The following is an 11,849-nucleotide window of genomic DNA, read 5'->3' on the forward strand; positions in this document are numbered from 1 at the left end:
GTGTAGTTTCTATGGCCCAGGTGTAGTTTCTATGGCCCAGGTGTAGTATGTAGTTATGCTGCCTTTAGCTTAGACTACTAGAGGACAAATTGACCTAATTTTCTTAAATGAATTGTTAAAATTGAATAGTTTTCATTTGAAATTATCTTAACACATTTTATCTTAACACGTGATTCTTGACCTGCCATTGTGTATCTGTTCCTACGAAACCCAGCCAGTCAAAGTAGATGGCCGCTTGTCCTGAGCCTGGTTCTGCTAAAGGTTTCTTCTTCATGAGAGAGTTTTTCCTCAGAGAAATAATGTTAAATTATTGTTTTTATAAATGAATGTTTCTGTTCAGTGCCCTGAAACGACTTCTGTTGTGACTTGGTGCTATAGAAACAAACTGAATTGATATGTGAATCATTGAAATGCACATAAATTGAGTTATGTGCCAAAAATAATGAACGTAAGTAAAACAAAGCTAAAGAATGTGAAGGCTTTGGAAGCTTTCACACAAAAAGCTGGTGAGGCAGCGAACAAAATACTAAAGATAATCTACGAGACACATAAGGTTGTGTTCGTTTTCCCAACAAAACAATAAAGTTGGTAAATCTGGGACGTTGACGGTCACATACTGCACCAACATGAGAACAACTCAACCATAGGAAGAGTAATGCCAAGACCTGAAGGGTAACGAGTTAAAGATTGACCTCCGTCTTCCTTTGACTCCCTGAGTTGTATTCTAACCCTTACGGTTCGGTTGTGTAGGTTTGTGTTGACGGTCGTACAATGAGTCCACTGGAGAGAGAAAACGGTTCAGATTGATTATTAAAAGACAAGAAATAGAACGAGATGTGCTTCTGACTGCAGCTGTGGAGATGTGGATGTGCTCTGCGTCACAGGGGGTGAGTCAAAATGGCCCATAGGTCTAATTTAGAGGAATGACATGAACGTGTGTTTGTGTGTGTGTCGTCCTCTGCCAGACATCAACCAGACAGTCCGGATCATCCTCTACAGCCTCATCTTCCTCCTCAGCGTCCTGGGGAACAGCCTCATTATCGCCGTCCTGGTGAGGAACCGGCGCATGAGGACCGTCACCAACCTGTTCCTGCTGTCCCTGGCCGTCAGCGACCTCATGGTGTCCCTGGTGTGCATCCCCTTCACCTTCATCCCCAACCTCATGAGGGACTTCATCTTCGGCACTGGCATATGCAAGCTGGTCATGTACTTCATGGGTACGTGGCGGCGCTTTGCCAAAGTTCTCACGTAGAGATTAGAACCATCCATCTGTCCGTCTCCGTGGAGACTCCTCGCTTTTTGTCGTAATCGCGTTACATCATGTCAAACGGAGGATAATTGCAGTCCTGCTCAAGGTTCATTTCCCTCCGTGTCCAAATGCTCCTGGAGGTTTGATGAGCGTGAGCTAAAAACAGTCCCGCTTGTAGAAGCAGCAAAAAAACTTCATCACGACTTTCCTGACTTCCTGTCGTCGTGCGCTGTTGTTTCTTGATCTGTGAGAGTCCCTTCCAGGGGAAAAAGGTGCACCGAACGAACTTTGCATATGGATGTTTCTTGGTTCACTTTCAATCAGCCCAAATATAAACAAGATTTGAAAACCCCAACTAAAATATTTGCTGCCCAAAATTCAGATGAAACCATTCAATAATCTACAATTAAGCTAAATATTGGCTCCATTTGGAGATTTAAGCTGCGTAAAACATGAAAAGAGAAACAAGATCAAAAGAAAAATGAGCTAGCAGCAACAGGGGCTCATTGAGTTCACCATGGTAACCATACACCTGTGTCTCTCACTCCCTGAGAGCAAGCAAATGGGAACAGACTGAAAAGTAAGGCTCAAACAGTCATTGTATGAAAACTATAAGTTCAAATCATCAAAGTTCATGCTCAATAATCCAGGTAAAATAAATCCAACAAAGTTAAGTCTGGTCCTCTGGACAGTTTCTTTTTTTTTTTTTTTTTGGTTGAAATGTTTTGCCCTTCATCCAAAGGACTTCTTCAGTCCAAGGAGCCACAACAAACTCAGTCCCATAAGTGGCTTACTTACATAGTGGGTCAACCAGTGGAAACATTTAAACAAAACAAGAAATCGGATTACTGAGCAAGAACTTTGGCCATGAACTTTGGTTCATGCTCAATAATCCAGGTGTAAAATCCAACAATGTTCAGTCAGGTCATCTGGATGGTTTCTGGACTAGCAAACTGTTTTTCTCCTATTATGGAGAATGTCGTTTGTGGGAATCAGTTTTGTTTGTTGGTTGCTCCTCAGATTGAAGAAGTCCTTTGGATGAAGGACGAAACGTCTCGAAAAGAAAAAAAGAAACAGTCCAGATGACCTGACTGAACATTGTTGCACTTTGGCCATGGCTGCCTCAGTTGAGTCGGTGGGGGAGAGGGCGAACTCAAGAAACCATCTTAGCACCATCAAACTGGTTGGCCCACTATGTGAGTGTGCTGCTTGTGAGAATGAGTTTCTTGTGGCTCCTTGGACTGATGAAGTCCTTTGGATGAAAGACGAAACGTTTCAACACAAAGAAACCGTCCAGAGGACCTGACTTAACGGTAACTTTGTTGGATATAAGTTCAAATCGTCAAACTTCTTTATTCGCTTTCAATTTGACTGGACTGATGAGATAATTGTAAATATTTGAATCCAAAGTGGACTGCTGCCGTCCTAAAAGTCAAAATGGCAGACTAGGTTTCAGCTTGTTCATCCAGTCAGAATTTGACTTTTGTCTTTTTTTGTCTTTCCACAAAACTCAACCTCAAAAGACTTGAATCATTGTTTTAAGGTAAAAAGAACAAGCTCAGAAACATTAAAATGCATTTCCCAGGATAAATGACCGAGTTAATCATTTCAAATTTGGTGACTGGACGTCTTGAAACAATCCTACTGGATGCCAGTTTTTATCGAATGTTTTCTGTATCTTAAAAAACACTTGTTGGTTCAGTTTGGAAATAACTGAGCGCAGGGAAAGGAAGAAAAAAAAGACACAATCTGAGTGGCCTTCGTGAGTCAACAGGGACATGTCAAACCTAATCAGTTTAAAAGCTGAGGAAGACAAACATTATTCACCATCATCAGCTGCCCTACATTTTATCGTTCATGAATATAAACTTTCAGCCCTGATTTTCTGCCAAGTTTAGACTCTGTAGCATTTCCAGTGAGTCGCTGCTTTGGATCAGATGGTATTTTCTCATCTTTCTCAGACATTTTGTTCCAGATTTGGGCTTCCCTTGTTAACACTGTGAACCATGAATCCATTGAGAAATACAGTGACCTACGGTGGAGACCCCTTAAAAGATATGTAACATGCCGGTTTGGGCACTCCTTTAGGACTCCTTTCATTTTCAGGCTTTTTGTTTTTGCTTTAAACGAGTCTCAAGACATAAGAGACACTTGAATGGTTCGTTACCAGTTTACATTTTGTGAGATTTTTTTTCCCAAATTACTTTATGCGCAAACCATAGCAGAAATTAAAGCTGATAAAACATAAGCCAAGAAATAATTTTATAACTTATACAAAATACTAAATGCCTCAGTATGGGTCCTTAATTACGATGGAGAATTAGGGTCACGCTAAGAAAAAAAAAAAACGTTACTAGGAAAATGTCATAAAATTACGAGAATAAAGTCATGGTATTACGAGAATAATGTAAATTTACAAGAATAAAGTCACACGAGACTATAGCTGAAATATTACAAGAGTAAAGTTGTAGTATTACATGAGTAAAGTCATAATATTACTATAATAACGTCATACAAGAATAAAGTCGAAACATTTTGAGAATAAAGTTGTAGTATTATGAGAATAAAGTTGTAATATTACTATAATAAAGATGTACAAGAATAAAGTAAAAAAATATGAGAATAAAGTCATATTATGAGAATAAAGTCATAATATTACTATAATAAAGTCGGACGAGAATAAAGTTGAAACATTTTGAGAATAAAGTTGTAGTATTATGAGAATAAAGTAATAATATTACTATAATAAAGCCGTACAAGAATAAAGTTGGAAAATTATGAGAATCAAGTTGTTATATTATGAGAATAAAGTCGTAATATTACCAGAATAAAGTCAAACTATTATGAGAATAAAGTATGAGAATAAAAAAGAAAAATTATGAGAATAAAATCTTAATATTACGAGAATAAAGTCAAACTATTATACCATACCATACCAATTTATTTATAGACCACTTAAAACAGCAACAAGGCCAATCAAAGTGCTGTAAAATAGAAACAAATAAGCACATTGTAAGAATAAATTACGAGAATAAAGTTGTTGTATTACAAGAATAAAGTCAAAATATTATGATAATAAAGTTAAAAAATATATTATGAGAATAAAGTAGTAATATAAGATTAAAGTCATACGAGAAAAAAGTCGAAACATTTTGAGAATAAAGTTGTTATATTATGAGAATTAATTCATTCTAAAGTCAAAATATGAGAATAATGTTGTAGTATTATGAGAATAAATTTGTAATATTACGAGAATAAAGTCAAACTACTATGAGAATAAAGTATGAGAATAAAGTAGAAAAATTATGAGAATCTAATTGTTATATTATGAGAATAAAGTCATACTATTACAAGAATAAAGTCAAACTATTATGAGAATACAGTACAAGAATAAAGTAGAAAAATGATGAGAAGAAAGTCGTAATATTACGTGAATAAAGTCAAACTATTATACCATACCATACCAATTTATTTATAGACCACTTCAATCAACCTTTATTTATACAGGTAAATCCCATTGAGCCTCGAGGACTCATTTACAAGAGAGACCTGATTTCAACAAAGAAAGATGACAACAATGGACAACAGCAACAACAATAAACAGTTATAAAAAAGCATACTACAGTTTTTTTTTTTTAACAAATAGGATGGCTAAAAGGAAAAGGAACAAAACAAAAAACAGCTAGATTCCAAGACAAATGTAGAAAACTAAAAACAGGAACATGTCTGCATTGGACCCTGCCAGGAGTCCAACAGATTCTTAAAGACACTTAGAGAGGTCAAGTTCGAGAGCTTCAAATCTTTTTGTAAGATATTCCAGGAAACAGCAACAAGTCCAACCAAAGTGTTGTACAATAGAAACAAATAAGCACATTGTGAGAATAAAGTACGAGAATAAAGTCATCATATTATGAGAACAAAGTCGTTGTATTACAAGAATAAAGTCAAAATATTATGAGAATAAAGTAAAAAATATTATGAGAATAAAGTCGTAATATTATAAGAATAAAGTCATATGATAATAAAGTCTAAAAATAATGAGAATAAAGTTGTTATATTATGAGAATAAATTTGTATGAGAATAAAGTTGAAATATTATGAGAATAAAGTCGTAAATTACGAGAATAAAACTGTAGTATTTCAATATGAAAGTCGAAAAATTATGAGAATAAAGTCGTAATATGATAATAAAGTCATGAGAATAAAGTCAAAATATTACAAGAATAAAGTCAAAATATTATAAGAATAAAGTCATAATATTACAAGAATAAAGTCATATGAGAATAAAGTTGAAATATTATCAGAACTCCGACACACAAAAAGACAGTCTTACAACTGCAGTGAAATGATGAATGTTGAGCATCTTGTTAAGTTATACTTTGATATTGGTTTTACAAATGAGGAGATAGTTAATCTGTTAGCACATCAGCATCCGATTATTATCAGTATCAGGACTTTCAAACGATTGTGCAAATGACTATGTCCGTTTCAAAGAAAGAACCACAGATTTGGAAGATATTGCTTTTCTCGTGGAAGAGGAGCTTTCTGGCAGTGGTCGACTGGAAGGCTATAGGTGGTTACATCTGCGTGCCTTTCAAAGAGGTTTTGTTGTTTCTCTGCAGACAATGAGGATGGTCATCAAGATTTTGGACATTATTTCGACTTTATTTTCTTACAACTTTATTCTCGTAATATTATGACTTTATTTTCATTAATATTATGACTTTATTCTCGTACAATTTTATTCTCAAAATATTACATTATTCTCGTAATACTATGACTTTATTCTCGTAATATTATGACTTTATTCTCGTAATTTTATGACTTTATTCTTATTAATATTATGACATTATTCTCTTTAATATTATGACTATTCTCGTACGACTTTATTCTCATTAATATTATGACTTTATTCTCATACGACTTTATTCTCATTAATATTATGACTATTCTCGTACGACTTTATTCTCAAAATATTATAACTTTATTCTCGTAATATTATGACTATTCTCATTAATATTGACTATTCTCATACAACTTTATTCTCATTAATATTATGACTTTATTCTCATATGACTTTAGTCTCAAAATATTACAATTTTATTCTCATAATAATATGACTTTATTCTCGTTAATATTATGACTTTATTGTTGTATGACTTTCCTCTCAAAATATTACAACTTTATTCTCCTAATACAACTTTTTCTCCTAATATTTTGACTTTATTCTCCTAATACTACAACTTTCTCATCATATTATGACTTTATTATTGTAATATTATGATTTTATTGCTGTACAACTTTATTCTTGTAATTTCATGACTTTTTTCTCGTAATGTATTTTTTTATGCTGGTGAAGATTCTCAGTCATCCAGGACATGATGAATTCAAAAAGCGTTCAATACAAAAACAAACAAAAACAAACAAACTTTATTTCCCTCCTCACTCTCTGCTCTTTGAATTGAGAAAGCTCCTCGGATGAGGAGCGAAACGTCTTCTGTTACAAATAAAGTCCAGTTGTTTTTGTATTGAACGCTTTTTGTATTTTTTTTAATTAACGTGGTCCTAATACTCCGTCGTACTTAATGTCACATGTCTAGATCTTTGTTTCTTTTTGCGTCTCTTTCATTAATTAACCTTCAGATATTCAAAATATTTCATGACGAATTGCTTCAAAGGGGCGATTCAGTGCATTCAGGGATGTGAAGCTCTTTTCTGTCTTTAATTTGTCAGTGATACGGATAATACTTCTTCTTGTGCTTTGCTCGGACCAATAACGAGGAGGAGTCGTTACAGATGATGTGTTGAAAACTCATATTTCATTTTCATCCGATTACAGCCAAACAAGGAAATGTGAATTTAATTTCCCCTCCTCACCGTTGCTCTATTTAGCCGTACACGGAGATTAGTGTGCCGTCTTTGGGGATCACGACATCATTTGTCCATGTTTTTATCCGCTTATGTGCCATTCCTCTTGTATTATGTCCAACAATATGTATTTATAGAACTTGATTATTGTTAGGGATTGTGTTCATGCTGATCAGCCGGCGCAGGATGTGCTCTGTTGCTGCTCAGCAGTTAAATCTGACTAAACATTAACGTGCGACGTCTTCACAAACATTACACTGAATATTTTAGGAGGATGTCTGGAAGTTGTGAAGATTAATTATTAATAAAACTGGATTAATACCACTTTTCTGTCATTTTATTTGACATAGAGCTACACAACTGAAGGCAGTTAGCCTAGCAAGACATAAAAGGTTAACTTTTGTGCCTTGTTTGGGTAATCGCCTAATGTTAGCCCAACAAAACATAAAATTTAGCCGGTGTTGCTAAGCTAACCACCTATATCCAATAATGTTCAGTCAGGTCATCTGGACAGGTTTTTTTTTTTTTGTCGAAAGACGTTTCGCCCTCTATCCAGAGGGCTTCATCAGTCTGAGGAGTCCCAAGTATACTGTTTCCCCCACTAAGCAGTACACTCCATTAGTGGACCCACCAGTTTTCTGGTGATTCTGTGTGCTGTCCTGGCCCCCGTCAACTCCTCTCAGGCAGGAAGCCACAGCCAAAGTGGTTCAAGACCATTATTGGATTTGGTACCTGGATGATTGAGCATGAACTTTGATGTCTTGAACCACTTTGGCTGTGGCTGCCTGCCTGGGAGGAGTCGACGGGGAACAGGACAGCCCCCAGAAACCATCACCAGCAAACTGGTGGTTAGATTCAGTTACAATTCAGAGGGCTGTTATGCAACGATGACGCAATTACCAATTTATTTTGACTAAGGATGGCAGGCGGCTGATAAATGGAGGCCGTGCCAGAAACCTTCAAACTTAACCCCACAGGCATTATCTGTACCCGCTTTTTCTTTTCTGGGTTGCTGGTGCCCATGTCCAGCGGTGTGTAAAAGGCAGGGTACAATCTGAACAATTGTCCATCACAGAGCCGCGTAGAGACAAACGGCCATTCTAACTCAACAAAGTCCATGCTCAATAATCCAGGTATACGATCCCAACATTTTTCAGTCAGGTCATCTGGACTGTTTTTTTTTTTTTTGTGCTGAAACGTTTCACCTTCCATCCAGAAGGCTTCATCAGTCAAGGGAACACACAACACAAAACTGATTCTTCCCCCAAACAGCTTACTCCAAAGTGGATCAAACCAGTTATGTTGGTGCAAAGATGGTCTTTTTTGGCACTCCCCCTCCTCCGGTGCCGGCCCTCTCCCATTCAAACTCTCAGTCACACAATTATCAGCTAGCCTGGCAAACTAGTACTTACAGTTACAGTAAATGGTCAGGTTCTTGGAGTTCCACCATGGCCATGGCTGACTTCTACAAAGCCAATATGAGAGCCTCACGAAACCATTCAGAAGCAATGTATCTAGTGAACCGTTTTATTTTTAAAAAGTGGAGTATTATATGTTTTGTCTAAAATAATGTCAATAAAAAAAGACTACAGATTCTAAGCCTTGCTGAGCTCAGATAATTGTTGGTATTTTTCCCCTCTGTTCAGGCGTCTCAGTGAGTGTTTCTACCTTCAACCTGGTGGCCATCTCTTTGGAGCGCTACAGTGCCATTTGCAACCCGTTGACCTCCAGGGCATGGCAGACGAAATCGCATGCAGCCAAGGTTATCACTGCCACCTGGGTGGCGTCCTTTATCCTGATGCTGCCTTACCCCATTTCTAGCACCCTGAAGCCCTTTACCCGCCTCAACAACAGCACTGGACACATGTGCCGCCTGGTGTGGCCCAATGACGTCATCCAGCAATCCTGGTGAGCTGAAATCAGGTTCACTGGGGGAGAATCATACCTTAGATGTACTGAGACATGAAAACCAGCAGGTTTTAGATGGCCAATTTATTTTCTCACTCTGGCGAAGCAGGTGTGAGACAGTCACAAGGGGAAAAACACATTTAAAAGACTCTGGTTGGTTTGTCAAGTCACTAACAGATGGAGCTTAAAACAGCTCAGAAAAGATGCATGGCTGATATTTGCAGATGTTTTAGCTGTAAAGTTTTTTCCATTTAAATTAACTTGTTCCTTTGAAATGTGTCTGTTTTAGGTACGTGTCTCTGCTGTTGATCCTCTTCTTGATCCCCGGCATTGTCATGATGACAGCCTATGGACTCATCTCCTTGGAGCTCTATCGGGGAATCAAGTTTGAGTTGTCCAAAAGAAAATCTAGCAGAGGTATGAAAACTATAAATTAATGCAACAATGTTTATTGTTGAACCGTAGCAACAACTCGATACTCCAGGTTTACCTAAATGTTTTTTTTTTCTATAATCTGTAGAGTAGTATGCTACATTAAGGAAGGTTGATTTCTGGGATATATTTGAAATAAATTTACATGGTAGCCATGGTGGGCACAGCTAACCAAAAAGTTGACTTTGCTAACCCATATTCCGCTAACTAAAAAATTAGCTTCACGTGTACAAGTAGTAATAGCGTGCCGTCAGCTAGCTGCTGATGCGCCAACCACACACGTCTTGTTACGTGTAAGCTAATAGACTTACTATTGGACCTAATGGACTCTTGGAGACACGTCCAGAACAGACAGGAACAAGCTTGCAAATTTAGTTAGTGGACCTAAAATTGGAGAAAACTAATTTAGCGGAAGCTAATTTCGCTAACCGTTTCCAAAGTTAGCTAACACGCTAACCGCTTGATGAAAATTAGTTCCGCTATTAGCAGATTAGCGGAACTTTGCCCAACACTTAATGGTAGTGTTAATTGTTTTACACACACACACACACACACACACACACCAGGAAATAGTATGTAGTGGTGTGAATATGATATGATGTAAAACATTGTTTTCATCAATCAAGAATAAACATCCCCAGTTTGGTTATGCTAATAGCGCATGCTAATAAAAATTGCACACATTTCGTTCGTGATCATAATGTTTGGCAAAGTGAGTCGTAGTTTGTGTAATTTATTTCTAAGTGTGTCCCAGTACAGTAGTCCCTCGTTTATCGTGGGTGTTAGGGACCACGCACACCCGCGATAAGTGAAAACCCGTGAAGTAGGGATACAGTAGTCCAAGTTCAAGTTCAGTAAACTTTGTCATGACATGTGCCAGGCTGCAATCACACATCACCTGTTACTCCCAATCTCCCTCCTTAAATAAGCAATTGAAATTTAAAAATATTACAGTATTTACATTTAAACTGTAGAGAAGAGAAGCGCAGCAGGACATCAAAGGGTTGACACAGCTTCACACAGCTTTTAACACTTTTATATTTTGTGATTATGACGATTTTACAATGGACAGAAAAACGTTGATCGGTGCAGCTGGACAGCAAGGCTGATGCAGGAAACGTGTGTGTGTAGCAGAGAAGGAAATCAGCTGATCAGGCTGCAGGATGGAGCTTTCCCTTCACTTGTGGGCTACACACATGGTGCAAAATCCATCCATCCATTATCTTTACCCACTTCTTCCATTTTGGATCACGAGGGTCGCTGGTGCCCATTGTCCAGCAATCACTGTGCCAGGGGCAGGGTACACCCTGGACAGGTCTCCAGTCCATCACAGGGACACATAGAGACAAACAACCATTCACTCTCTCACTCACATCTAGAGACAATTTAGAGTTACCAATCAGTCTAACATGCATGTTTTTGGTCTGTGGTAGAAAACCGGAGTACCCGGAGAAAACCCACGCATACACAGAGAGAACATGCAAACTCCACCCAGAAAGACCCCCGGACCGGGATTTGAACCGGCAACCTTCTCGCTGAGAGAAAGCAGCTCTACCAGTTGTGCCACAAATTTTGTCATGTCCAATCTTACTTTGAAAAACCACGATATAGCAACTGTAATTCTTCCAGAGGCTCTCAAATATAAAAGTGGAGCACCCTCTAGTGGACTGATATAAAAATTGAAAGTGTCGGTATAGAGGTAAAAAGAAAAGGCAGTACTGAAGAGTGCATTATTTTATGATATGATAAATACGGGATTTAAAGTTTTTACATTGTAGTCCAATATGGATGATTTTCCCCTTAAGAAACATGAGAGTTGTGAAGTTACTATGAGGTTATTTTGAAGAAATGCTGACACAGATTTTTAGGCTTCGTCAAAAAAAATTTGTTTATAGACCAACCTAAAATAAATGAATAAATAAAAACTGATGAAAATTAATGTGTGGCTGATTTTCCCCCAAAAGACGATGCAAGGGTGAACGCAGGATGAGATGACGAAGTTTGTTTAGCCGTTAGCACGACAACCAAAACGATGGGAATTGTTTTTAAAGCACGTGGCTTTGGCCCTGCAGTTTTGCGCATTCCAGTGTGGAATAAATGTGGTTACCGAGTCTAGTCGTATGAAGTAATTTATTTTTAAATCATGCTAAAATTCGAAAACGCACAAAAACAACACCGACTTCAAAAAGCTGATTAGTAATCTAAAGGTTTAAGAACTTTTTGTCCATCTTTCAATTGTCTTTAACTTGGTTATGTCAAGAAACTCAATGACTGGTCAGTTTATCACTGAAAAGACGGACGTTAGTTGTTAATAAGATTTGTGTTTATCTTTAGCCCCTTCGTGAAAAGTTTTGAATTATTGACAAATAGAAGTTCAGCTAGTTATACGTAT

At 37.3% G+C, this 11,849-nt stretch overlaps 1 protein-coding gene across 1 annotated transcript in view; it reads left to right on the top strand.

Annotated features, from left to right (window-relative positions):
• The window catches only part of cckar (cholecystokinin A receptor), a 14,666-nt gene that overhangs the window by 1,611 nt on the left and 1,206 nt on the right, over positions 1 to 11,849 (top strand). The window contains exons 2-4 of the mRNA XM_037676459.1: positions 966 to 1,217; positions 8,764 to 9,025; positions 9,315 to 9,442. Of these exons, the coding sequence (XP_037532387.1) occupies positions 966 to 1,217; positions 8,764 to 9,025; positions 9,315 to 9,442 (642 nt within the window). The remainder of the gene's footprint in view (positions 1 to 965; positions 1,218 to 8,763; positions 9,026 to 9,314; positions 9,443 to 11,849) is intronic.

This window comes from Nematolebias whitei, chromosome 1 (assembly GCF_014905685.2).
Source record: "Nematolebias whitei isolate Nwh7 chromosome 1, NemWhi1, whole genome shotgun sequence".
Lineage (NCBI taxonomy): Eukaryota > Metazoa > Chordata > Actinopteri > Cyprinodontiformes > Rivulidae > Nematolebias > Nematolebias whitei.